This window comes from Mustela nigripes, chromosome 6, assembly GCF_022355385.1.
Source record: "Mustela nigripes isolate SB6536 chromosome 6, MUSNIG.SB6536, whole genome shotgun sequence".
In the NCBI taxonomy this organism is placed as follows: Eukaryota; Metazoa; Chordata; class Mammalia; order Carnivora; family Mustelidae; genus Mustela; species Mustela nigripes.
Genome location: NC_081562.1, coordinates 107,476,270 through 107,503,980, shown reverse-complemented (window position 1 = coordinate 107,503,980; position 27,711 = coordinate 107,476,270). Strand labels below are relative to the sequence as shown.

Here is a 27,711-nt window from a genome sequence, read left to right as displayed (position 1 = left end):
ACCCCACGATCAAGAGTTGCATGCTCTACCAGTGGAGCCAGCCAGGTGTCCCGAGAATGCAGTATATTTAATAGACAGGAAACAAGAAATTGCTAAGGAAACATGAGGGAAAAGTAGTCATGTCAGAGGAGAAGCAGTAGCTAAGGAAACAGAAAACTTAAAATGATAATCTAAAATAGCATCTAAAGCTTCTAAGAATCAACATAGGAAGAGCAAAGAGATTCGGCAATTGGGGTGTCATTTCTGACTTTGCCAGAGCACTTTCATTGGATTAATGAAGGCAGATACCCAGATTTTAAGGGCCTGAAAGATGAGAAATGTGGTGTGAGGAACCGAAGGCAGAGTGCGTGGCCTCTTAAGCAGTGGAGCCATTGGCATTCTGATCTCTTTCTGGAACGCATGTGAGGTCCCAAGTCTTCTGGAGCATGCAGCTTGAGTTCAGTGTACAGCTGAACTTTTATTTTTTATTTTATTTTATTTTAAAGATTTTATTTATTTATTTGACAGAGATCACAAGTAGGCAGAGAGGCAGGCAGAGAGAGGGGGGAAGCAGGCTCCCTGCCGAGCAGAGAGCGCGACATGGGGCTCGATCCCAGGACCCTGAGATCATGACCCGAGCCGAAGGCAGAGGCCTAACCCACTGAGCCACCCAGGTGCCCCGAGCTTTTATTTTTTTAATTTATAATGAGAATTGTGTGAAAATAGACATTGTGTGATCTCAGCATCATCAAGATGCTTATTTCCTTAGGCCTTTGCCAAGTCTAACTCCTTGCCATCAAGTACTTTACAGCGGAGCAGATACAGTAAGAGGTCTGGAGGGGTGAGGAAGCCGACTGACACAGCAGACAGGGTTATGTATACATCAGGGCCACACACATACTTTAAAGGGTTTTGCTATTTTAAACCATTTTATTTCTAGTTTTACCCACAGAGTAGGAAATTATGTTAGGGAAGTTGTCAAGCAGTTGGATAGAAAGGGATATTGACAAACGATAGAAGGAAGGGGAAAAAAGAAAACCAGGGTAAAAATGAAATTGGCAGGCTATTTTGCTACCAAATTTAGTTCCTTTTTTCTTTTTTTTTTTAAAGAGTTTATTTATTTATTTGACAGAGAGAGATCACAGTAGGAGAGAGGAAGGGAAGAGATCACAGAGAGAGAGGAAGGGGAAGCAGGCCCCCTGCCGAGCAGAGAGCCCGATGTGGGACTCGATCCCAGGACCCTGAGATCATGACCTGAGCCGAAGGCAGCGGCTTAACCCACTGAGCCACCTAGGCGCCACTAGTTCCTTTTTTCTGCTATTCATCTTTTTGCCTTGCCTTCCCTGATGTTTTCTAGGTTTAAGAGCACAAGCTTTGGAATCCCTGTGAAATTTGAATTTCTGTTTCCTGGTATGAGCTGTTTGGTGGGCAGATTTTTTTTTAGCCCCTTCTAACCTTCTGTTTCCTATAAAATGGAAAAAACATAACCTGAAGCTTATACAGAATTAGATAATCTAGGTAAAGTGACTAGTATAATGCCTAACACAGAACAGATCTTTATTAACACTTCCCAAACTTCACAATTTATTTAAAAGTTACTAGAAGAAATAATATACTAACATTTAAATTCTGATTCATTGATCCTGAAGTAGAGTTCTGATGTTGTGGCTAAAGAGAGATGAAATATTTGTCTTCGAGGGAGGCCAGCTGACTCTTCAAATTAGGCAGGACTATGGAGACAGGGTTTTGATGTTGACATCTTTTTTTTGTTTTTGTTTTTGTTTTTTAATTTTATTTAATGCATTTCTGTTTGTTTGTTTTATTTATTTATTTCTTTTTTTGACAGAGAGAGACACAGTGAGAGAGGGAACACAAGCCGGGGGAGTGGGAGAGGGACAAGCAGGTTTCCCATGGAGCAGGGAGTTGATCCCAGTTGATCCCAGGACTCTGGGATCATGACCTGAGCGGAAGGCAGACACTTAATGACTGATCCACCCAGGTGCTCGATGTGGACATCTTAATCAGGTTTCGGTTTACTACTTTCCAGGACCAGAATCCTAATATTTTCAGAATCCTTAGAGGCAGTTAGGTTGAGGTGGGCAGATAGGCCCTTCCAAAACCTGATACTGATAGGTGAGCTGACCCGAGAACTGCAGTAATACACGCATCTCTCCCTGGGAACGCGGCATGGGGAGCTGGATGGTAATCAGAGAGGTCGAACTTAGAATCTAAGATATTAGTCGTTTGTGACATTGTTGATTGTAATTTACCTTTTTTGCCTTTGATGACTTACTAAGGGGATGGTACAATTTGTATCAGTTTTATCAGTATCAGTATCAGTTTTCAGCCTTCTTAGCTGGAGTTTGGTGTATTTCGACTTCCCTACATCCTTGATTGGAGTTGTAGGTGGTGGTAAAACTCCTCCTTTACTAGTTTCCAGATTTTGACAATGGGTTACTTTTACAGATGGCTAGTAATGCTCTTTACAAGTTGACTTTCTTTAGTTTCATTCTTTTAGAGTAGACCAGCCCCCGTAGTCCACTCCTCTTTGCTTAACCATTGTTTTGATTAGTCCATTCCGCCTCCAGGAAGAGAAAAATGCTGAGGGATTCCTTGGTGGGGAGGGGCTGAGATTTCTTTCAGCCAAATGTCTCATGCAGTATATGCTTTAATTCTTTGTGCCCATAAACTTCCCAGATTATAAAGCCTTAAATGACTTCTTAACCAGGCTGTTAGGATTTAATTAATAACACTTCTAAGGGTTAGGTTGTTCTGATAGACACCTAAAATCAGAGGTTGATTTTTGAGCATCTTTTTTTTTTAAGATTTATTTATTTTTAGAGAGAGTGTGTGTGTGCAGGTGGGGGATTGGCAGAGGGTGAGGGAGAGAATTTGCAGCAGACTTCTGCTGAGTGGGGAGCCCAAGGGCTCAATTCCACGACCCTGGGCTCTCCGCCCCAGCTGAAGTCAAGAGTTGGGTGCTGAATCAGCTGAACCACCCAAGCAACCCTAATTGGCTTTTAATTATTCGCTATGTCCATACAGAAATTTTATTTTTTTTATTCTTTATTTTTTATTTTTTAAAGATTTTATCTATTTATTTGACAGAGATCACAAGTAGGCAGAGAGGCAGGCAGAGAGAGAGAGAGAGAGAGGGAAGTAGGCTCCCTGGAGCAGAGAGCCCGATGCGGGGCTCGATCCCAGGACCCTGAGATCATGACCCGAGCCGAAGGCAGCAGCCCAACCCACTGAGCCACCCAGGCGCCCCTATTCTTTATTTTTTTAAAGATGCTTTTTATTTGAGAGAGAAAGCATGAGTGAGGAGGGGATAGAGGGAGAAACAGACTCCCCGCTGAGCAGGGAGCCAGATTCAGGACTCGATCCTAGGACTCTGGGATCATGACCTGAACCGAAGACGCTTAACCAGTTGAGCCACCCAGGCGCCCCCATAAATTTTCTCCTTTCCTTCCATTCTTCTCTCCTTCCTTCCTCCCTCCCTCTCTCTCTCCTTTTCTTTTCTTTTTTCTTTTCTTAACCCACTCTTTCTTTCTTTCAGATTTTATTAATTTATTTAACAGAGAGATACAGCGAGAGTGGGGGAATGGGAGAGGGAGAAGCAGGCTCCCCACTGAGCAGGGAGCTCCGTACGGGGCTTGATCCCAGGACCTGAACTGAAGGCAGTCGCTTAACAACTGAGCCACCCAGGCACCCCCAGAAATTTTATTTCTAAAAATGCTCTGTTGGGGCCCCAGTGTGGCTCAGTCTTTTAAGCGTCGGACTCTTGGTTTCAGGTCAGGTCGTGATCTCACAGTCCTGAGATCTAGCCCCACCTTGGGCTCCATGCGCAGCATGGAACCTGTTTGAGACTCTCTCTCCCCCCTCCCTCTTCTGTACCCACCCCCTTGCTCACATGGGTGTGCCCACACTCTGTCTAAATAAATACATAAATCTCTCACGGCATCATGTTCTTTTCTTTTTCTTTTTCTTTTCTTTTTAAGATTTTATTTATTTATTTGACAGAGATCACAAGTAGGCAGAAAGGCAGGCAGAGAGAGAGAGAGAGGAGGAAGCAGGCTCCCTGCTGAGCAGAGCCTGATTTGGGGCTCGATCCCAGGACCCTGGAATCATGACCTGAGCCGAAGGCAGAGGCTTTAACCCACTGAGTCACCCACGTGCCCCACCCTACAGTTTCTTTAGCAGATTCCTTTTTTAGGGGTTATCATAGGAATGCCTCTGTCAGGGCGCCTGGGTGGCTCAGTGGGTTAAGCTGCTGCCTTCGGCTCAGGTCATGATCTCAGGGTCCTGGGATCGAGTCCCGCATTGGGCTCTCTGCTCGGCAGGGAGCCTGCTTCCTCCTCTCTCTCTCTCTGCCTGCCTCTATGCCTACTTGTGATCTCTCTCTCTCTCTGTCAAATAAATAAATAAATAAATATTTTTTTTAAAAAAAAAGGAATGCCTCTGTCAGCTACGGGCTTTAAAGTAGAAACTGACTGAGGATCAGTAAATGGAAATAAAACCAACCTGAGATGATCCCACAATGGGAAAAATGTTTTAAAAAAAAAAAAGTGACCATCATCTAATAAATACACATTTAAAAGAATAAAAATTACGCCTTTTTGGACATTTTGTTAACTTTTTTTTTTTTTTAAGATTTTATTTTTTAAGTAATCTCAACACCCAACGTGGGGCTTAACTCACAATCCCAAGATCAAAAGTCGGAAGCTCTACCAACTGAGCCAGCCAGGTGTCTTTGTTGTTAACTCTAAATGTATTTGGTTTTCATCAGTAAAACGAAATGGAAACCTGGTGAGTGTGGAGCCTGAGGTGGGGCGGTGCTCGACCTGGGCAGAAACTGAGAGCCCACACTGGGTACTTAATTGACTGAGCCACGCAGGCTCCCCGTAAGGAATTTTTTTTTTTGGACAAATGTTGAGTTCAGTGAAGATAATCTTAAGGTATATAATAATACGTGAAGTAGAATATTTTTTAAACCATTTTATTTGCTTTTAAAAAGCATTTTAACTAGTTTCATTACAGTCTCTAATGACATGGATTCTCAGAACACCTTCCTGTAATTCTTGGGGGTGGCCAGCTACAGATTAGAAATATTCTAAAGTAGAACATAATCATACTATTTAAAATTTTTCTTACCTTATTTGTTAGTATGTTAGAAACAGTTTTTGTTTGAAAGTATGTGTGTGTTTGGACTTTTATTCGTTGTCTGTTGTCAGAATTGACAGAAAGGGGTGGAGGGCCAACATTCTTATATACCTGCTATTGTAGCCTTGGAATCTATTTCACTTTTTATTAAACAAAAAATTTTTTGGGGGGGCACCTGGGTGGCTCAATGGGTTAAGCCTCTGCCTTTGGCTCAGGTCATGATCTCAGGGTCCTGGGATCAAGCCCCATATCAGGCTCTCTGCTCAGCGGGAAGCCTCCTTTACTCCCCCGCCCCCGCCCAACCTTCCGCTTGTCTCTATGTCTACTTGTGATTTCTCTTTCTCTCTTTTTTCTCTCTCAAATAAATAAATAAGTAAATAAATCTTTTTTTTTTTGAAGTTTTTTTTTAATTGGCCCTAAATTAGTGAGTAATTCTGATTTTTTATATTTTTTAAAAAGATTTTATTTATTTATTAGACAGTCGCCCCATAATTCTGATTTAAAAAAAAAAAATCTTGGTCTAGGGCGCCTGGGTGGGTCAATGGGTTAAAGCCTCTGCCTTCGGCTCAGGTCATGATGCTCAGCAGGGAGCCTGCTTCCCTTCCTCTGCCTGCCTCTCTGCCTGCTTGTGGTCAGTCAAATAAATAAATACTTAAAAAAAAAATAAATCTTGGTCTAATTGCACTTAGTAGACATCAAATGAAATAAATGTTTGCTTGTCATTAGATGCGTGAGTGAGAGTCCGGGTGCCTTCACCTCTGCACAAATTGTGAAGTGAGAGCTCACTTCAGGTGTCTTGCAGGGCAGTGGGTTTCAGAGGGGCTGGGGATCAAGGGTAATTCTCAGAACCAAATAAAGGGCTTTTCAGCATAGAAAGCTACTTATTCTTCTGCACCTTCTCTCCCCAAACTCTGACTGACCTCTAGGTGAGCATATGTCCCTCTTTCCTCCTTAAAGTATCAAGAAACAGCTTTCAGAGATCATAATAAGTAGAATAGACCATGTAGAATAATTTGAGGCATTTTCTTCACCTTTTTAAAGACTTGACTTCTCTTTTCACAGGTAAGCCAATAAGTGCTTATTACTTAATGTGTAATTTCCACTGTGTTCTCTCAATCATAAGTGATTTGTTTCCTGTAATCCCTTTAAATTTTTATTTTAGTTTTTTTTTTTTCTTTTAAAGATTTTATTTATTTGACAGACAGAGGTCACAAGTAGGCAGAGAGGCAGGCAGAAAGAGAGAGGGAAACAGGCTCCCTGCTGAGCGGAGAGCCTGATGTGGGGCTCAATCCCAGGACCCTGGATCATGACCTGAGCCGAAGGCAGAGGCTTTAACCCACTGAGCCACCCAGGAGCCCCTAGTATTTTTATTATAGAAGGTCAATGTTTATTTATTTATTTTTTAAAGATTTTATTTATTTATTTGACAGAGATCACAAGTAGGCACAGAGGCAGGCAGAGAGAGAGAGGGAAGCAGGCTCCCTGCTGAGCAGAAAGCCCGATGCGGGACTGGATTCCAGGACCCTGAGATCATGACCTGAGCCAAAGGCAGCGGATTAACTCAGCCACCTAGGCGCCCGGTCAATGTTTATTATAGAAAAATTGGAAACTACAAACTAGCATAAAGAAAATTGAAATCGGGGGCACCGGGGTGGCTCCGTCAGTTAAGCATCTGCCTTCCTCTCTCTCTACCTGCCTCTCTGCCTACTTGTGATCTCTGTCTGTCAAATAAATTAAAAAAAAAAAGAAAGTTGAAATCATTGATGGATGGGGGGATGGGGTAAATAGGTTAAGGAGTGCGCTTGTGATGAGCACTGATGTATGGAAGCGTTGAGTTACCACATTGTGTGCCCAAAACTAATATATGTTAACTAACTGGAATTTAAAGAAAAATTTTAGGGGTACTTGGGTACATCTGATTCTTGTTTTCAGCTCAGGTCATGACTCAGGGATGTGGGCTTGAGCCCCATGTCAAGTTCACGCTCAGCAAGGAGGCTACAGATCCGTCTCCCTCTTCTACTCCCCCTGCTCTCTCTCTCGAATAGTAAATAAATAGAATCTTTTAAAAAAAACTTAAAAGGGGGGCACCTGGGTGGCTCAGTGGGTTGAAGCCTCTGCCTTCGGCTCAGGTCATGATCCCGGCATCCTGGGATCGAGCCCCACATCGGGCTCTCTGCTCTGTGGGGGGCCTGCTTCCTCCTCTCTTTGCCTGCCTCCCTGCCTGCTTGTGATCTCTCTCTCTCTGTCTCTCTCTGTCAAATAAATAAATAAATAAAACTTAAAAGTAAAATTGAAATCATTGATAATCTCACCTTGTATCTAGAACATACAACCAGGTACCAAGTGCTGCTGGATTTTTTTTACATACTTTGCTCTCTATCCAGATACTGTTTTTTTCCTAATAAAAAAATGGAATCAACTTGCACAAGTCTTTGTTTTTAAATATTTTATCTATTTGAAAGAGAAATAATAAGTGAGGGGAAGGGCAGAGGAGCATGGAGCTAGACGTGGGGCTTGATTCCAGGACACTGAGATTGATGTGAGCTAAGGCAGACGCTTAACCAGCTGAGCCATCCAGGTGTCTCTGCACAATAGTCTTAATATTAATAGCTTGCTTATTAATTAATTAATTAAATCTGTATCATGTAGCTTTTTCCATGTTAGTCAGTTTTGTAGTTTTCTGAACTGATTGATAATCTGGGCTACTCTGTTTGAGCATGAACTTCCTGGGAGCTGGCTTCCTGCTTCCTTGTAAGAGGGTATAGTGAGTGACACAGCATCTGGTTTTTCATTTATCTTGGAATGTGTGTTGAATGAAAACAGTAATATAATGTGAAGCAAATGGGCATGGGCCAGGACCATCCTCACGGTGAGTTCTGAGCTGACTTCCCTGACTACCTGTGGATAACTTTTTTCTTTTCTACTCTTTGTAGGACCTACTAAATGAAGCAAAACAGAGACTCAGCAAAGTGGTAAAAGATACAACCAGGTACCAAGTGCTGCTGGATGGACTGGTCCTCCAGGTAATTTATAGGTTCGACCTACCACTAGTAGCCAGAGTTCTTACAAAATTGACAAGATGTATTAGAAACCAGCTCTGGTTTTTTTGTTATTGTTGTTGTTTTGTTTTGTTTTCCTATTTTTGTCATCTTAGCTTTCTTCCTTGCTCTCTTCCTTCTCATGCATGAGGGGACAGTAATACTGGTTGGATCAGACTTTTCCAACTTTCCTGTCCTTTTATATAGTCTTATAAGTCCTTTAGAACTCAGTGGTCAAATTTGCTTGCAACCTCCAGCTTTAAACTTCCCTGATTTGGGGTGCCTAGGAGGTTAAGTCATTAAGCATTTGCCTTTGGCTCAGGTCATGATCCCAGGATCCTGGGATCAATCAGTGTGCATCAGGCTCCCTGCTCAGAGGGAAGCCTGCTTCTCCCTCTCCTACTCTGCCTGCTTGATTTCCCTCTCTCACTGTATCTCTCTCTGTCAAATAAATAAATAAAATCTTAAAAAATAATAATAATAATAAAAAAAAACTTCCCTAATTTGAGGGGTGCCTGAGTGACTCAGTTGGTTAAGTGTCCACCTTTGGTTTTTGGCTCAGGTCATGATCTCAGGGTAGTGAGATCGAGGCCCACATCAGTTTCTGCACTGGGCATGGAACCTACTTAAGATTCTATCTCTCCCTCCCTTCTCTGTCTCACTGTGTTCCTCTTTAAGAACAAAACCTCCCTAATTTGATTTCACCTTTAAAATACTTGCTTTAGATTTGGGGTTCAGACCAAAGATGATATACATTTTAAATGTTTGCAGCTTGCTTGTGAATTCTTAGTTTACTTAAGTTAATTACAATAACATTTGGCTTCCACCTAGTTGATGTGAGAGAAGATTCCCATATCAATTTTGTTATTTTGTAGCCTTGGGTGTGTTTATCTGGTTTGTGATATTGAAATCTTCTGTCCATGTTCTCATACTGAATATTCTGTCTATTTACAAACTACATGAAAGAATTATAAAAATATTTTATTTTGCTTCGGATTTTATAAATTGCATTTCTTGACAGTTGCATCTGATTGTCTTACAGGGTTTGTACCAATTGTTGGAGCCCCGAATGATTGTTCGTTGCAGGAAGCAGGATTTCCCTCTGGTAAAGGTAAAGAGCTTAAAGAAGAAGCCCATTTTTTTAAAAAAATCAAAATGTTAGGGATGAAATGCATGCTTTAATATAGGATAGCTCAGCCACAGAAATTAGAGGTATCTTAATACATTATAGATAGTAACTTAAGTGTACCTAAGCCCTGATTTCTTTTCGTAGAGAAGATCAAGTTGCCCCTTCTGAGTTAGTACCCTCCGCCTTTCTGGGAGCTCTGTAACACCATAATCTTCTGAATACTGAAGACAGCACACAGTATTGGAGCAAAGTTAGGCCATGCCATTTGAAAGTGACAGACTACTCCCAGAGTATGTATTCCTATAGTTGGGAGAAGAGTAGGGATACAAGACAAAAGGGTTGCAGCAGTGAAAACACAGCTGCAGTCCCAGAGGCAAATGCCGAGGTGTTCCTTCATGTCCTGGCTAAGGGAGAAGCTGCCCCCCTTCTGGGGACCAGCCGTTGGCTCCCTGGAGAGTCCAGACAGGCTGTAGAATTAGACAGGTGCTCTAGAATCTGAATGAACTCCCTGGCTCTGATTCTGTATCATCCAGTCACTCTTCAGGTTAAAATTCTTCCTTGCAGGGTGCCTGACTGGCTCAGTCAGGAGAGCATGCGACTCTTAATCGTGGGGTTGTGAGTTTGAGCTCCATGTTGGCTGAAGAGAATACTTAAATAAAAAACTTAAAAAAAAATATGGAGCACCTGGGTGGCTCAGTGGGTTAAGCCTCTTCTTTTGGCTCAGGTCATGTTCTCAGGGTCCTGGGATCGAGCCCCACATCGGGCTCTCTGCTCAGCGGGGAATCTGCTTCCCCCTCTCTCTCTGCCTGCCTCTCTTCCTACTTGTGATCTCTCTCTCTGTAAAACAAACAAACAAACAAAAAATAACTTTAAAAAAATAATAATGAAATAAAATTCTTCCATGCAGCTTGCTTTCGGAGAAGGATTGGGTGCTTAGTCCCTTAGCAATTACATTTCTTACTATAAATTAATATACTTAGAATACATAATGTATTCGTACTCTTACTATAATTTTTCTCCCAAGTAACTTGTCATCTAGGAAAGAAAACATGCCAGCTGGGAAATACAAATGCTCATTCCCTTCACCTTGCACTGGAAATTAATAAATTGTGATACTTGTTTATGAACCATTTCAGTAACCTGGATCCATGTGTGTGCTGACAGCCTCATTTATGAACTTGTGAAACAGAGAGCTAGACATACTTGAGGTTCCCCAAGGTGATGAGCATTCTGTGGAGGCGGGTCTGAGTTGCCAACTAAAGTTCCTTCAAGAATGTTATTTACATGTGTACTTATGCAGAGTATTATTTAGATAGGACTTTCCACTGATTATATCTTATCACACTGATTATAGTATAGCATTTTTTTTTCTAGTGTGCTCATTTGTTTTTAAAATTGTAAACTGTATATAGTACAGAGTACAAACTTGATCATTTTAGGTGTAGAGTGGCATTAAGTAGATGCACATTGTGCAGTTGTGACCCCATCCCTCTCCAGAATATGTTCACTTTCCTGGACTGAAATTCTGTCCCCATTAAACACTAACTCCCCATTCCCTCCACCCCTGGCAGCCACCACCCTACCTCCTCTCCCTTTGAATTTGCCTGCACTGGGTACCTTGTACTGCTGGAATCCTACAACATCTGTCCTTCTGTGACTGGCTTCTTTCACCTCGCTTGATGTCTTCAAGGTTCCTCATGTGTAGGTGTAGCAGTGGTCCGAATTTCCTCCTTTTTAAGGCTGAATTGTATGCATATGAATTGTGTGCATATTTTTGCATATCTGTTAGACACTTGGGTTGTTTCTACCTGCTTTTTGGCTGTTGTGAATGATGCTGCCGTGAACATGGTTGTCCTATTAGCCATTCAAGTCTCTGGTTTCACTTTTGGGCATGTACCCAGAGGTAGAATTCTACCTGGATTGCTAGATCATATAGTAATTCAGTGTTTAATTTTTTTTGAGGAACTGCCATACCACTTCCACAATAACTGTACCATTTTACATTTCCATCAACAATGCATCTATTCTTTTACTTGATAAATAGATAGGAATATGCCTTGCTTGTATAGTTGGCCAATTTTTTGTATACTTTCTCCATAGTTTTCTGCTAAAACCTTGCACCGTTTTCTGTTTTTTTTTTTTCCAGGCTGCAGTGCAGAAAGCGATTCCAATGTATAAAATTGCCACCAAAAAAGATGTTGATGTCCAAATTGATCAGGAGGCCTACCTGCCTGAGGAAATGTAAGGAGTGTTCCTGCCCTTAATGTCTAAGCTGCTTTCACTGTGAAAATGGCCTTTGTGCTGGGTCTTGTTCAAAGTGTTCTCTGAGGCACCCTTTACCACAAGAGTAAAGGTGTGGCCATGTGCCACTTGTGAGTCTTGCTGTTTTTTTCTTTCAGTACTTTGTTGTTCTCTTATTGACCGACTAGACTTGCTCTAAAAATCTAAAAGGAACTAACTTCCTGTGGTCACTTAGTTTATTCTGCAGAGAGGAAGCACTAATTCTCTGCCCAGGACTCAAAGCTGGGTCCAGATCTCTGTGTTAGATGCTGAGGATGATAATTGCTACCTCTAAGTTTCTAAGAAATAAGACAGGTCGCCATGTAGGATAGTGACTGCTATATAGACAGATAGAACCCGATAGTTAGGTTCCTCAGGTACAGAATTGCAAATACCAATCGTACTTGTGCTGTGCGGCAATGACAGGACATTTCTTCAGCATCCCTGATAAGCTTGGTGCAGCTGGGCCAGGCTGTAGGAGCTCCTGATGAGGTCAGAGCCAATGTCCTTTCCTTGATTGTGCTTGTGGGTCTAATGCCACATAGGCACACATTGACTAACACTGCAGAAAGTCCTTGGGACATGCAAACCTAGTTGAAAAAGCACCAGACCTGGGTTTGAGTCCCAAGTTGGCCTTTTGTGAGCTATGTGATCTGGAGGCTGAATTCCATCATTAGTTAAATGGAAATGGTACTTTTTTGTTTCATGAAGTGAGGAAAAGAGAGGAGATTGTACATGTTAAAATGTTTTATAGGAGGCCGGGGTGGGTCAGTCTTTAAGCAGCTCCCTTCGGCTCAGGTCATGGTTCCAGGGTCCTGGAATTGAGCCACACATCTTGCTCCCTGCTCAGCGGGAAGCCTGCTTCTCTCTCTCCCACTCCCCTTGCTTGTGTTCCCTCTCTCGCTGTGTCTCTCTGTCAAATAAATAAAATCTTAAAAAAAAAATGCTTTGTAAACTGAGAAGTTACATAAGTTAGTGTAGAAAGCTTCAATGTTAAATCTCACAGAACCTTGATTTCCGGGCCTCTAAATTGGGATAATAGCACCTGCCTCACAGAATTCTTGGAGGCTTAAATGAGGTCTTGTCTATACAGCATTTAAAATGGTGGCTGGTACCCGCAGTATACATCTTTATTGAGCTGTCAGATAATCATTGTTGTGATGATCAGGCAGATGGGACAGAAAGCACTTAGTTCAGGGTCTGTCTGGTAACGAATGCGTTTCAGTCCTGAAATCTTTGGGGCCGGATGTTTTGAATCCCAGTGTTTAGAAAAGCAATAAAGAACATACACCACATGTGACATCAGATCCCCAGCAAGGTCTGAGGCGTCATCCCCCACACACCCTGTGATCAAATATACTAATATTTCTAAATGGAAACACTCACACCGCAAGGGGTAAGTACCTAAAGATTTGCTAGTCATTTGCTGCCAGATGACTAGAGGTCATCTAGCTTTTGGAGACACATAAATTAGATTTTAGTTCTGCTAGCTTATTGAATTTCAGAATTGTAGAGAAGGAATGGTGGGCTGATTCCAGTGCTCATTTAAAGTAGAATTTTAAATATTGTTTTATTCAATTAACTCGTTTTATTCAGTCTAAACGTGTTTTCTTGTTTGTCAAATAGCAAGGATACCGACCAAGACTCATAGGGTTACTGGGAAGATAGAAGTCATGGGCAGCCCTGGGCTTTACACTCAGTGAGTGCCTGGCCCTCAGGCAACATTCTCCCACAGTGGTGGTCTTTTCTGCCCTCACTCCCTCCATGAAAACAAAGAATTGTGGCACGAACAGTGGGGTCAGGATTTCAGCAGAGCCAACAACGAATGTCCTTATGAAGGATATAGTCTGTTTAGAGAAATGGAAGACAGATGAAACAAAGAAATGCCAGGGGGAGGGAGTAGAGAGTAAGAAGATAGTATTAACTTCATTGTCCATTAAAGTTTTCCAAAGACAATTTACCAAACCTTTTCCCAGTCTTTGTCACATAACCTGCTTATTTCAAGAAATATCTGGGGACACCTAGGTGGCATAGTCATTTGAACATCTGCCTTCCTCTCAGAAAGGAACCTGCTTCTCCATCTCCCCTGCTTGTGCTCTTTCTGTCAAATAAACAAAATCTTAAAAAAAAAAAGAAAAGAAAAGAAAAAGATTTTATTTACTTAGTTGCTAGAGAGAGGGTACAAACAGGGGGAGTGGCAGGCAGAGGGAGAAGCAGGCTCCCCGCTTAGCAGGGAACCTGATGTGGGGCTGGATCCCAGGACTCTAGGATCATGACCTGAGCCAAAGGCAGCGGGTTAACTGACTGAGCCACCCAGGACCCTAAATAAAATCTTTATTAAAAAAAAACAACGCCAAAGACAAACAACAAAAAAACCCCTCCATGTCTTAAAAAAAAAAAAAAAAAAAGGAAGAAGAAGAAAAATATTTGACAAAAATCTAATGTATGAAAGAATTTCATTCCCCGGGGACTCCTTGTAATAGAATTTGACTTCTCTGCCTTAAGCCTCTAGGTGCTAGAAACTTTGGAGAAAGGAACAACAGAAGTGAGGTTTGGCTAGAGGCAGGACTCCCTAAGAGCCAGTTCGGCACAAGATTACAGTGGTACCTTTCATCTGATACACAGTACAGTTAGAATATGGCCTTACCAGTACCCCTGGTAATTAGCAGGATTGGGTCTTAGGAAATATTCAGATGAGGATGCGATTGATTTGCAAGCTGAGACAAAATCCTTCCCCATTTCATTTTGTTGGGGAGGGCTGTTAGAATTAACTTAGGTGGCTAGAACATAGAATCAGATTGGCACATAGCAGTCACTTGGTAAATGACCATTATTATCCACCTCCATACCCTAAATCCTCAGAAGCTTTCTGAATTAATTTTAAGCTCTTTGCATGTGTCTTTTGGCCCCTTACAGTATTTAGACACACTCCATGCAACAAAACACCTTTCTTCTCAGGAAAGAAAGTAAATGTACCATGTGTCTGTTTTCCTCAAATCTATAAAAATTGTTACTTCCTGTGTTCTTTGTAGAGCTGGTGGAGTTGAGATCTATAATGGGGATCGTAAAATAAAAGTTTCCAATACTCTAGAAAGCCGGCTGGATCTCATAGCCCAGCAGGTGAGTGTGGGAATACATCTTATTAGTTGGTCTGTTGTTACTTTGAAGTGATGCAGAGAACATATGTGCGTTCACTGGTATTTGGGGTTTTTCGTTCTTTCTACATTTTGTGGCATTTTCTTGAGTGGGCAGTAGGCAGGTGACGTTTACTGAGGTGACACCATTTACATGAGAGTGGATTTGGGATTGAATGAGGGTTTTGTTTATTTAGGATTCTGATGTACACAATTTTACTGCTGCCTGGGGTCCTTTCTCCAGTAAGAATGACAGGAACTAAAGTAAATGTTGTTTAAAGGACTTTGCCAGAGGGCTGCTGGCTCTTCAGGTGTTTCCGGGTTGGTACAGATAATCTCTAGGGAGCAAGAATTCAGGTGTCTCAGAACGCTGGGCCTCTTTTTTCAGCAGCGGTAGTCTGCTGCTGTGGCTGCTAGCTCATCTTAGGGGAGAGCGCTTTGACCTTGAGTATCATCTTCTGATAACTTAAACCCTAAAGCTGTATTCACCATTAGATTAGCCGCTATCCACACATGAATGAAGTAAAATTAAGGAAAATTAAAAACTGAGTCCCATGGTTGCACTGGGCAAAATTCAGACGCATAGTAGCCACACGTGGTTAGTGGTCTCTCTTTGGACAGCATAGCCTGTGAAGTTTGAGATTAAATCCTGAGGATTTTTCATTTGCTGTAATGAATGAGTGCCTCAGCACAAACTTGAATTATGTGTTTTCTGCCTGGCACATACTAGGCAGTCAGTGACTGTTCGTTGAAAGAAAGAAAGTAGATAATCCAGAATATTATGAGGTAATATTGTTAAGGGATCATCTCTTCCCCCTGCAGCACAGCTAACAGAAGCCTTAAACAATAATGCCTTTAGTTTTTTTTCTTTGTCCCTTAAGCAGTCAGTCAGTCATAATCACAAATTTGTGATCGGGTAAGTTTCCCACCAAGGGTTCTGAAGGAAAGGTACAGACTTGCTGCTTAGCTTTGTGGTCTCCTTCCCAGCCACGTAGGGGTCGCTGACCTGCCACTTGCAGTTAAGATGTGCCTCTCTGGGGCACCTGGGTGGCTCAGTGGGTTAAGTGTCTGACTCGTGATCTCAGGGTGGTGGGATTCAGCTGCACAGTGGGGAGTTTGCTTGAGATTCTCTCTCCTCTCTCTGCCCCTCCCCCCACCCACATACATACACTCTCTCAAAACTAAGTAAAATCCTTAAAAAAAAAAAAAAATTCCAGTTGACAGCACCTATTTACGAAAGATCTTCTTTCTTCACAGATGATGCCAGAAGTACGGGGCGCCTTATTTGGTGCAAATGCCAACAGGAAGTTTTTGGACTAAACCTTCCGGGCAAGGTGGAGTTCATGCACTACTTTCCTGTCATGTGGAAGTTTCTGATATTTGAAGAAACAAGATATCTGTGTGGCTTCCTCTTCACTCTTCTAATATTATGTATTTATCAGTGGATCCTCTCTGTAGCTAATGCCCTTGGCCTAATTGTTAATATGAGAAAGTTTCACTTACTATGATCAGGAAACCTCCTCCTTAGCTTTGACTTATATTTGCTTTTGTAGCATGAAGGTGAGGGTATCAGATGGTGGTTACTGGAGCTTCACCGGGTCTCTGCTCTTCTCTCGTCTTCTGCTATCAGTTCTCTAGCCTAGAGGGTGAAGTGTGTGGTGTTCTTTGACATTCAGTCTCTGCTCTTTAAGCTGCAGATGCGTGGGGAGCATGCATTCCTACCTGCAATAGTAGCTTCACTGTAAAACTGTTTGGGCCTAGAAGTGCTCCTCATCTGTAAATGTGATTTAAAATCTAAGCCGTGAGTAGGTCTTATTTATTAAAACAAAATATTTACATGGATTTCATTGTGACTCATTATGCAAGGTGCTACAAGTTTTATGATTTGTGGGGAAAAGTTCTTCCCAAAGTATCTGGAAAGGAAGCATTCTCCTAATCCCTATAGTCGCTGGTTGGTAGCTGTCACTACTTGAAACCGTTAACCCTCTTTGTCCTCTGGCACTTCCTGCTCATTTTTACCAGGCTCTTATCCAGAAACGTTCCTTCCAGCCATTTAAAATCTTTCAGACGTACCACACACACAGGTGTTCACTATTACCTGTCCTCTGGAGGGTTTGACAGCTTTATTGAGGAAATCGTTTTATTAGCTTTGGTAGAGTCGGAAAAGCATCTGTGGGCTTACTGGGGGAGAAGGGTTACTCTGTGTCAGTCTTAAATTCTTTCACAAAGGTCCTTTTCTTTCTCTCCTCCTCTGGTTTCCCCCTGTGACCACTAAGAACTGCCCGGGGCCTTGCAATGGGGTAAAGGTGAGGGTCTAACTGGGCTCTGTCTTTGCAGTCCGCACTCACACATAGTCCTCCCAGTAGAGAACTCAGCTACTGAGCCTGATCGTTTTTCATTAATGTCAGTGACTTTTGAGACAAGGTGGGGACTAATGTAAGTGCCAACTCCTGGCATTGTTTACTGAGGACCTGAAGCCCCTGTGTTGCTAGCATCTCTCTGCAGCAGCCCTCTGGGGAAAGAAGGCACATGGGGACTGTCACAGCGAACCCATTCCGCAAGGCGATGCAGTTATGCAGTGATGGAATCAAGACCGAAAACCCAGTGTGATGCAGCTGCTATCCCCCAGCCTCCGAAGCAGTCATCTGAAGAGCCCGTGGAGGGACTGCTGTAGTACTCACTGGGATGTAGCCCGCTTCTGAAATGGACAGGGACAATAGAGGGCAAGCCATTCACTGCAGCCCGTCTGCTTCTCCCACTACTGACAAGTTGAGATCTGAATCCATTTTATTTAAAACCATGTTCCATGGACAGGGTGGGAGAGCTGTGCCCTAGAGGGAGGACCTGCCAGGGTGGGGGTGAGGGTGGGGCAGCTGCCCTGCCTTGGCCCCTGTGGCTTGGTTAGTCACCCTAATCCTGCAGCCATCACGACTTGAAAAGATCTGCTTGGTTTCCAACTCTGTGCTGACTTTGAGGGCTTTCATGGTCCCATTGAACTTCTGATCCTCCCCTTGCCCAAAATCAGTGCTAGAACTAACCATAAGTTATTTAATTCAGAATTAACTCTAAATCCTCAAACTGACTCAAGTGTATGGAGTTTGAGTGTGAAGTAGAAAAGGAAAATGTAGAAAGGACCCTCCTATCTTTATTATGTGTTAAGGGTCTGCAGTTAATCCAACCCACACGAGTCCTGTTTCTCTTATTGAAAAGTAGGTGGTTAGGAGCTGCTGGAGCTCGCTGGTAGTTGTAGCCCCAAAGAAAAGGCAGCAGATGTGAAGGGAGAAAGGGACTGTACCCAGCTTGCTTATTAGAATAAGAGTGTTTCTTCAGAGATTGAGGTAGCACTACAAGTTAGAGGACAAAATACAACCTGGATGGGCCATCTTGCTCACCCCCATCTAGCTGAAGTCTAGCAGGGGACTTGGGCTCCAGCTATCTCTACTCGAAACACTTTAAGATCCGCTCCCCAATACCAATGAAGTAGACCCCTTGGGCAATCCCAAAGAGAGGGGCTATGACAAGGGCCCGGCAGCCTGCTCCCTTCATGAGGGCAGATGGTCCCTCCTGAATCCAGAGTTTCCTGCAGAGAGAGAAGAGCCCCATGAACTGATGGGCAGGTGTGCACTGCGAATGGTCCCCCTCTGATGTTTGTACATCTGGAGAGTAGGTGTCATTTTCCACAGCGGGTTCCCCTGGGTATAGCAGCCTGGTCCCAGCCACCATGTGAGCACAGTTCGGTTACAAAGCAGCTGGGTCCGGGCCATGGGAAATCAGCTCAGTCTAACTAGACTCTGGGAGAAATGTAGTACAAAGGAGGAGAAAGCTCCCAGTACATTCTATTTTGTTGAGAGGTGAAGGGAAGGAACACATATCAAAGCCAGAGCTCAGCCTAGTCCAGTGATGAAATTGTCCTCTAGGTGGGGTGTAGGTAGACTGCAAGGCGGGTGTGTGTGTGGGGGGGGGAACATTCCCAGCCCCAGCCTCTGCAGGGCTGCAGGCTTCTCACCTGGCGCAGTCAGTGATCCCGCTGTAGCTGTCCTCGCCCAGGCCTTTTCTGAGGGTTTGGATTCGCGTTTTCAAAACTAAAAGTGAAAATAAGTAGTGAACATTTGGCTCTTGGCCCCCTCCTGCCAACATGAAGTGGTTTCCCATTTATAAGTGAGCCAGCATACACAATACTGAATCCTACGGCCAGTGCTGCCATTGTGTATCTGTAGTAGAAGATCCTCTGCTCTTTGGGCCTCATGAAATAAAATAATTAGAATGACACGATCCTTCAGGTTACTCATACTATAGAAAGGTCCACCTGTGTGGTAGAGTAGCCGGGAGTAGCCCTGAAGATAGGAGAAGTGTGTTCTGACACCGTTAAACTCCTGTCTTTAGCCTCCACTTTGAAAACTCGACTGGGGGATGAAAAGCTGATGAAATCAGCACCTAGAGGATGAGTGCATTTGTCAGGGATAAGAAGGGAGTGAAGGTCTCCTTGGCTCCACTTTATCTCGGGAGACCCTTGCTGAGTTTCTGCTGGCGGCCATAGGTTGTGATCCAAGAGTTCTCAGGTTGAAGCTGTTTATATACGAAAAGTAGCTGACCACTTATCCTCTAGACGAATGTGCGGCTAACTTGTAAAGTGGGGCAGCCCTTGAAGACCCCCATCTCCAACACACTTACCGTCCAGAGGTGTTACTGTGACAGCGGCTACAGAACCTGCAACACAGCCTGACACAAAGGAATGCGCAAAGGAAGCCTTCCCCGTGCTCTCGTTGAACCCGAGGTTGTTAAGGTTGGCGAACAGTGGAAAGTAGATGATGGAGAAGGGGATGTCTCTGCCGGAGAGCAAGAGCAGTGAGCTGCCTGCTCAGGCAGAAGCCTTTCCCTAAGCCCAGGGCCTGGCCGACAGTCAGAAACCAGCCCGCAGTTCCCTCTTCCTTCCCTGACCCCCGTGATGATGTGGAGCGATAGCGGGTGGAAGGGGAACGAAGGGTCACCCTGCCTGCCCCACCCTCCCAGCACCTGCAGGGCTCCGCGAGGACCGGGCCGCAAATGCAGGGACCTGGAGCACGCTCTGGGAGAATGCGTGGACAGGCTGAGGTAAGCGTGAGCTGAGAGAGTGGTTGGTGAGGAGCTCTGTAAGCTACGTGTTAAGGGGATGGGGTGGGCAAGAAGGTGAAGTTCATATATCTGTTGCCCAGTGGTAGAAAACTAGCCCTTTTCCTGGCACACTTCTGATCAACTCTAAGGATTTTGGTCAACAGCAAGGTAAAATGAGGGGTCTCCGTCCATTTACTTATTAACGATCCGAAGTCCTTTGTCCATAGGACATTCTTAGGTGCCTGTGGGCCACAGAACATCTCATACTCATACGGTCTGGTTACTGGAGAAAGGCCTCAAACTGAGAACTGAGCAGAATTCCAAATAGGAAGCAGGCTTCCAAATAGGAAGCCTGGAGGTAGTTTGCTCTCTGGGCTTTGAATTTCCAGGAAGAATGCAGCAACAGATTGGGGCTGCGGTCCCGCTGGCCTTCCATGCCCTCTCCCTCCTCCCTGGGTCCCTTCTGGGTCCCAAGTTCAGGAAGAAAGCCTCACCTGAGGAGAGTGGCACCCAGACCCTTGTAGAGACCAGCCAGGCCCTGGGTGCGGAGTAGCTCCCAGGCGATAAGGGTGGCGGACGGGCGCTTGTGGGTGGAAGCCGAACCCGTACTATAGGATCTGGAGGAGGAAGATGCTGGTGCTGAGGCCGAGCCCTGACGATGAGCTGCTGAAAGGGAGAGGACAGACCCCATCACAAGCCAGGCCCCAGCAGGGAGTGTGCCTCCTGCCTCCTCACCCTGGGACAGCTCAGAGGTGAGGCTCACTTCCCTACTGGAGTTTTGAGGATAGTCCGAATTTTATTTTAAGATTTTATTTTTAATGAAAATATCTACATCTAACGTGAGGCTCGAGCTCATGACGCCGAGGTCGAGAGTCACACACTCCACCACCAAGACAGTCAAGTGCCCTGGATTACCTTCACTTTAGAACATTCATTTTTTGGCTCCAAGGAAATCTTTCTAAGATTGGTGTCATCTCATGTGTCGTCCTTGCTGCACAGGGCACTTCCCAAGAGCCAGGGCCCTCCCAGCCTTCTCCGTAGGGAATTAGAGCAGCACGTGCTCCAGCCCCAATTCTTTATCCTCCTGCCAAAGCTGTGCTTTAGATCTGGCTTCCATTTCTAAACCATCTCTGAGCCTATTTACATAGTATCATCCTGCTGGCGCTTTGGGACCTCAGAGTCCCACTTCCTTCTGCCTCATGTATAAAGCAGCAAATTCTTTTGGTTCAAAATCTATCTCCCTCAGGCCTCCAAAGGTGCCTCCCCCCTCAAGTACTCCAAGATCAGGTGAACACGGCCTGTACACCCTTCGCCATTTTATAAAATTTGATTCTTCGTTTTAGTTGAATAATTCAGAGCCCATAACTGGATGAGCTCAACATCTAAGAAATAGAAGGGAAATGGTTTTCTCCTGAGCATTGCAAGTACAGCATTTCAGCCGTGGGTGAGTCCCACCCGTGACCACAAGGATTCAATGCGCTGAAATTGTGTGACCATTTGTTTTCTTAATTCTGCCGTTGGAGCAGCTTTGTCTAGACTCTGCGCCCTTGCTCCAAGGAATCGGTTTCCGGCCCTAGTTTCGTCTGACAGCCAGCAGGTGACACCTCACACTGAGGCACCACTCTCTGCACTTCAGCTCCCAGGGCAGCGAGCCGGGTGCAGGCTCAGACAAGGAGCCTGAAGGAGGAGGTTCATTGGTGAGCCTGATGTTCCCTGTTGTCCGTTCACTCCTAGCCTGTCCTTCCCTTCTCTTGAAGTGGTTTGGAAAACTGACACTCTCATCCAAGTTGAAAACTGAGAGTTTCAGAGCTTTTCCTCTTTGTAGATCAAAACATGGGCTTTCCAGCACCTAAACTTTATTCTTGCTGCAGTTTCATGAGCTTCAGGCTAGTCTGCTCCAACCTAGAAAGCTGGTTGGATCCAGCACAGCATGTGTGCACAGTGGGTTTGAGAAGGGGAAGGGCACCCACATTTATTGAGGGCCTTACCAGGTGCTACACTGTGCAGCTCACATGCCCCCTTCTTTAATCCAGGCACGGGGGTTCACCCCGAGGAGAAGCCCTCCATCCTGCCCCACTGTGCATGGCCTTTCCTCCGCTGGACAGCGACCCCTGGTTCTTAATCTATGCTTTGGTACTTACTTACACTACTTGGTATTTTTGAGAGGACCAGGATCTTGGAAAGGGACAAAATTCACTTCCAAGAAAACGAAAGAATAGGAATGGTTCTCTTGTTCCTTCTGATGCCTTCCCAGCAAAGAGCAGCTTCTATAGCATAATATAATAGAGCAAAACATGAGGACTACTGACTGAAGTATTTGTGATCAGGCTGTTGATCCTTCTTAAAATCTTTAGGAAGTCAAGCCTAAAGGTCATGGTGATCTGATAAGAGGTATTAGGTTACCTTCTGAACCAAGTTTCTCAGTTCTAGTGTTTGTTTTAGAATTAGAAGTGTTGAGGGGCGCCTGGGTGGCTTAGTGGGTTAAGCATCTGCCTTCTGCTCAGGTCATGATCTCAGGGTCCTGGGATCGAGTCTCGCCTTGGGCTCTCTGCTCAACAGGGAGCCTGCTTTCCCCTCTCTCTGCCTCTCTGCCTACTTGTGGTCTCTGTCAGATAAATAAATAAAATCTTTAGAATTAGAAGTGTTGAAATCTAGAATGGTAGCCATTAACTAAAGACTTCTAGGGGCACCTGGGCAGGACAGTTAGTAGAGCACGCAACTCTTGATGATCTCAGTGTTATGAATTTGAGCTCCACGTTACTTAAAAAAATTTTTAAATCTTAAAAAAAAAAAAAAAAAAAGGACTTCTACTGACCTGGAAAGCTGATTGAATCACACAGTCTAGCCAGTGAGTGCAGAATGTGGGGAAATCTATTCTGATCACAGCCCTTTGCTAATCCCACGTGAAATCGGGATAGGCCTCACCCAAGCGCCCAGCATCTTGCAGCTGAATCTTGAGCATTTCCATGGGACAGGTAACCACCACCTGGCATATTCCAGCTCCGCATCCAGCTAGCATCTCCATCTTCAGATTCCGCTGCATCCTGTGGGACCATGAGTCAGGCTCCTTCAGTGACAGGCCAGCCCGGCCACCCATCCTGGCCCATCTGCCCGAGACCCTCGGTAGATGAGATTTTCTGTGCGTGGTACTCAGCCTTGTTCTGATCAGCTGCCACTCACCCAGCTGGGTAAATCATCACCTGGTCCTTGAAGACAGTCTCCTTAAAACATGAAACTAAATTTAAAATGGGCTGCCAGGGAGGTAGCACCTGCACAGAGGTTGAAATGAGTGCACTGAAACTACCCATTGCACGGATATGATTGTCCCCAGTCCCTGAAACAATATCACCAGGATAGTGGTGATAGTACTAGAAAGTACTAGATAGTAGATAGTACTAGAAAGTGTTTAGGGGTTCATTTTTAAAAAAATTTTTTTTTTAAAGATTTTATTTATTTATTTGACAGACAGAGATCACAAGTAGGCAGAGAGGCAGGCAGAGAGAGAGGAGGAAGCAGGCTCCCTGCTGAGCAGAGAGCCCGATGCGGGGCTCGATCCCAGGACCCCGGGATCATGACCTGAGCCAAAGGCAGAGGCTTTAACCCACTGAGCCACTCAGGTGCCCCTGGGGATTCATTTTTAAAGATTTTTAAAACATTAAAAAAAAAATGTATTCATTTGACGGACAGAGATCACAAGCAGGCTGAGAGGCAGGCAGAGAGAGAGAGAGGAGGAAGCAGGCTCCCAGCTGAGCAGAGAGCCCGACGCAGGGCTCGATCCCAAGACCCCAGGACCATGACCTGAGCTGAGGGCAGAGACTTTAACCCACTGAGCCACCCAAGCCCTGGGGGTTCATTTTAAAAAATTCATCAGCATAATAACAGACACATACATCAATGGAACGGAACTGAAAACCCAGGGGCGCCTGGGTGGCTTAGTGGGTTTAAAGCCTCTTCCTTCGGCTCAGGTCATGATCCCAGGGTTCTGGGATCGAGCCCTGCATCAGGCTCTCTGTTCGTCAGGGAGCCTGCTTCCTCCTCTCTCTTTGCCTGCTTCTCTGCCTACTTGTGATCTCCGTCTGTCAAATGAATAAATAAAATTAAATTAAATTTAAAAAAGAACTGAAAGGGGCGCCTGGGTGGCTCAGTGGGTTAAGCCGCTGCCTTCGGCTCAGGTCATGATCTCAGGGTCCTGGGATCGAGTCCCACATGGGGCTTTCTGCTCAGCAGGGAGCCTGCTTCCCGCTCTCTCTCTCTCTCTGCCAGTCTCTCTACCTACCTGTGATCTCTCTCTGTCAAATAAATAAATAAAATCTTTAAAAAAAAAAAAAAAAAAAGAACTGAAACCCCAGAAATACAGTCTTGCATATCCAGTGGCCAAGGGAGCCAAGAGTACTCCGGTGAGAAATGACATTCTCAATAGATTGTGTTGACAAAAATCAGATACTCTCACATAAAAGAATGAAACTGGACCTCTCTCTTACACCACTCACCAAAATTAACTCAAAATGAATTAAAGGCTTAATGTAAGACCTGAAATCATAAAACTCCTAGAAGAAAACACAGGGGAAAGCTCATTAATGTGGGTCACCTAAAGCACAAGAACACGAACAAAAACAGACTAGCGCAGCCACTTCAACCCTTGGGAGCTCATGCAGAGTGAAGGAAACCATCAACAAAATGAAAAGACAGCCTATGGAATGGGAAAAAAATACTTGTACATCACATATCGGACAGGGGGATAATACCCAAATATATAAAGAACTCATGCAACTCGATAATAAAAAAATAAAAATAAATAATCGTTAAAAAATTAGAAAAATATTCAACTGTCCAACAGGTATATAAAAAGATGCTCAACATCACCAATGGTCAGGGAAATGCACATCAAAACCACAATGAGGTATGACCTCACACCTGTTAGAATAGCTAACATCAAGGGCGCCTGGGTGGCTCAGTGGGTTAAGCCGCTGCCTTCGGCTCAGGTCATGATCTCAGGGTCCTGGGATCGAGTCCTGCATCGGGCTCTCTGCTCAGCAGGGAGCCTGCTTCCCTTCCTCTCTCTCTACCTGCCTCTCCATCTACTTGTGATCTCTCTCTGTCAAGTGAATAAATGAAATCTTTAAAAAAAAAAAAAAAAAAGAATAGCTAACATCAAAAAGACATATGATAAGGGGCACCTGGGTAGCGCAGTTTTTGAAGTACCTGATTCTTGATTTCGGCTCAGTTCATGATCTCACGGTCACTTGGGAGTCTGCTGAAGAGTATCTCTTTCCCTCTCTGTCTCTTCCCTACACACTGCTGTCTCTCTCTCTCTCAAATAAACAAACACATCTTTAAAAAGGGGGGGGGGCGCCTGGGTGCCTGTGTGATCTTTCGCTTTCACTCTCTCAAATAAAATCTTTAAAAAAATAAATGTCTGGTAGAATTCCCCTGGGAAGCCATCTGGCCCAGGAATTTTTTTTTTAAAGGTTTTTATTCATTTGAGAGAGAGAGTGTACACAAGCCAGGGGAAAGGGCAGAGGGAGAAGCAGATTCCCTGCCCAGCAGGAAGCATGATGACTTGGGGCTCAATCCCAGAACCTGGGAGTCATGACCTGAGCTGGAGGCAGACACTTAGCTGAAACACCCAGGTACCCTGGGAGGGCCAGGACTGACTGACTGATTTAATTGGTTAATTAATTTTAAGATTTTATTTATTCATTTGAGAGGGAGACAGAGAGATAGAAAGCCTAAGCAGTGGAAGAGGCAGAGGGAGAGGGAGAAGCAGACTCTCTGCTGAGCAGGGAGGGAGCCCGATGCAGGGCTCGATCCCAGGATAAGGAGATCATGACCCGAGGGAAAGGCAGATGCTTAACCATCTGAGCCACCCAGGCGCCCCGCTGCCTTTTTTTAAAATACCGGACCAGGGCTTAAAAAAAAAAAAAAAAAAAAGATAACTGCTGGCAAGGATATGGCATAGGGGAAGCCTGTGCACTGTCAGTGGGAATGCAAGCTGGTAGAGCCACTATGGGAAACAGTATGGTGGTTCCTCAAAAAATTACAAACAGAATTGCTCAGTGATTTCATTTCTGGGTATACATCTGCCAGGTAGATGCATCACTATGAATCACTGCATTGGCGAGCTAGCTGCACTCCCACGTCCGCTGCAGTACCATTCACAACAGCCAAGATTTGGAAAAAACCTGTGTGTTTGTGGACAGATGGATACAGAAAATGCAGTGTATATACAATACAGTATTACTGTATTACTATATTGTATTGTATATACTCTATTGTATATACAATTACTGTATATACAATACAGTATTAAAAGGCAAAGCTGCCATTTGAGACATGGATGGACTTCAAGGACATTATGCTAAATGAAATAAGTCAGATACAGAAAAACAAATACTGAGTGGTCTCTCTGATGTGTGGAATCTAAAAAAAAGTTGGTTGAGCCTCTGACTTTGGCTCGGGTCATGTCTTCAGGGTCCTGGGATCAAGCCCCACATTGGGCTCCCCATTCAGCAGGGAGGCTGCTTGTCCTCCCTCTGTCCCTCTCCCCACTTGTTCTCTCTCTCTCTTTCAATAAATAAATACATTTTTAAAAATTCAAACTCAGAAAAAAAAAGAGATCCGATTTGTGGCTATCAGAGGACAGGAAGGTGAAGGCGCGCCATAGGCACAAACTTGCAGTTAAGAGCTAAGAAGTACAGGGATGTGACGCAGCAAGATGACCTGTAGTTAACCAGCCCTATGGTGTGCTTGACAGTGGCTAAGGGACACATCCTAAAAGTTCTCATCTTAAGGGAAAAAACCAACTTTTTTGGGTAACTATAGGAAGTCATGGATGGTATCCAAACTTACTGTAGTCAACATTTCACAGTCTATGTCTATCAAAGCATTATATAGTGTATTTAATGTATACACATTATAATGTAGTGTATGATTATACAGTGTATGGGGTGCAAACTTACAGAGTTGTACTGCAGTTATAGCTCAATAAAAAAGGAAAAAATGTTCATCAATTAGCTGATGAATATATGTATAGTCTACAATGGTCTATCATCTAGAACTTTCAAATTACACTAGCTCATTTTCTCCTTTCACTTTCCTTTTTTTTTTTTTTTTAAAGATTTTATTTATTTACTTGACAGAGAGAGAGAGAGAAAGAGAACGCACACAGGGGGAACAGCAGGCAGAAGCAGAGGAATTATGGAGCAGGGAGTCCAATGTGGGGCTTGATCCCAGGACCCTGGGATCATGACCTGAGCTGAAGGCAGACACTTCAGCTAACTGAACTGAGTGAACCACCCAGGCAAGCTCTCCTTTAATTTTCCCACTTGCCAAAACATACACTAAATTTCCGCCATTTGTGTGCACGTACTCGCATCAAGCAAACAGATAACTGATATGTGCCTTTCCGTTACCATCCCCCCAAACTATAAACATGCAGTGAAGGATTTCCACCCCACAGCCCCCCACCTGGCCATACCCATCCTCCATTAGCAGCTGCCGGAAGAAGTCATTGGCAGCCAGCTTGATGGCCTTCTCTGGAGTGACCAAGGTTAAGTTCACTGCAGCTCCTGGAAGTAAAAATAAGGACAAGCTAAGGCCATCTCCAAGGGAAGACATCTTGGGGTGCCTGGCTGGCGCAGTCAGTGGAGCATGTGATGCTTGATCTCAGGGTTGTGAGTTCGAGACCCATGTTGGGTGTAGAGATTACTTAAAAATAAATTACTTAAAAAAAAAAAAGTCATAATCCTCTGAGTCTGTCACTCGTATAGACAACCTACTATCACACCTAGCCAGGCAGGTTTCTGGGAACAATTGGGGTTTTGTTGGGGAGGATGTTGAAGAGGGTTCCTCTGTCTATTTTATAGAAACATGAAAGTTTTTTTCATCTCCTGACTTTGAC

The 27,711-nt window shown here is 44.1% G+C and overlaps 2 protein-coding genes across 11 annotated transcripts in view; one reads left to right on the top strand and one right to left on the bottom strand.

The window, feature by feature from the left end:
* The window catches only part of ATP6V1E1 (ATPase H+ transporting V1 subunit E1), a 48,447-nt gene extending 31,891 nt beyond the window's left edge, over positions 1-16,556 (top strand). The window contains exons 7-11 of the mRNA XM_059404552.1: positions 8,073-8,162; positions 9,220-9,288; positions 11,453-11,547; positions 14,619-14,706; positions 15,978-16,556. Of these exons, the coding sequence (XP_059260535.1) occupies positions 8,073-8,162; positions 9,220-9,288; positions 11,453-11,547; positions 14,619-14,706; positions 15,978-16,040 (405 nt within the window). The 3' untranslated portion in view covers positions 16,041-16,556. The remainder of the gene's footprint in view (positions 1-8,072; positions 8,163-9,219; positions 9,289-11,452; positions 11,548-14,618; positions 14,707-15,977) is intronic.
* Positions 16,557-17,152: 596 nt separating this feature from the next.
* The window catches only part of SLC25A18 (solute carrier family 25 member 18), a 28,325-nt gene continuing 17,766 nt past the window's right edge, over positions 17,153-27,711 (bottom strand). For 8 of the 10 annotated variants that reach the window (XM_059403935.1, XM_059403927.1, XM_059403933.1 and 5 more), the window contains 6 exons: positions 27,289-27,379; positions 22,737-22,855; positions 20,306-20,477; positions 19,392-19,546; positions 18,727-18,802; positions 17,490-18,300 (listed from right to left, as the gene is read on the bottom strand). In XM_059403935.1, the coding sequence (XP_059259918.1) occupies positions 18,159-18,300; positions 18,727-18,802; positions 19,392-19,546; positions 20,306-20,477; positions 22,737-22,855; positions 27,289-27,379 (755 nt within the window). In that variant the 3' untranslated portion in view covers positions 17,490-18,158. Of the gene's footprint in view, positions 17,419-17,489; positions 18,301-18,726; positions 18,803-19,391; positions 19,547-20,305; positions 20,478-22,736; positions 22,856-27,288; positions 27,380-27,711 lie in introns of those variants that run through there. The other 2 variants (XM_059403936.1, XM_059403934.1) reach the window with 2 other exon arrangements.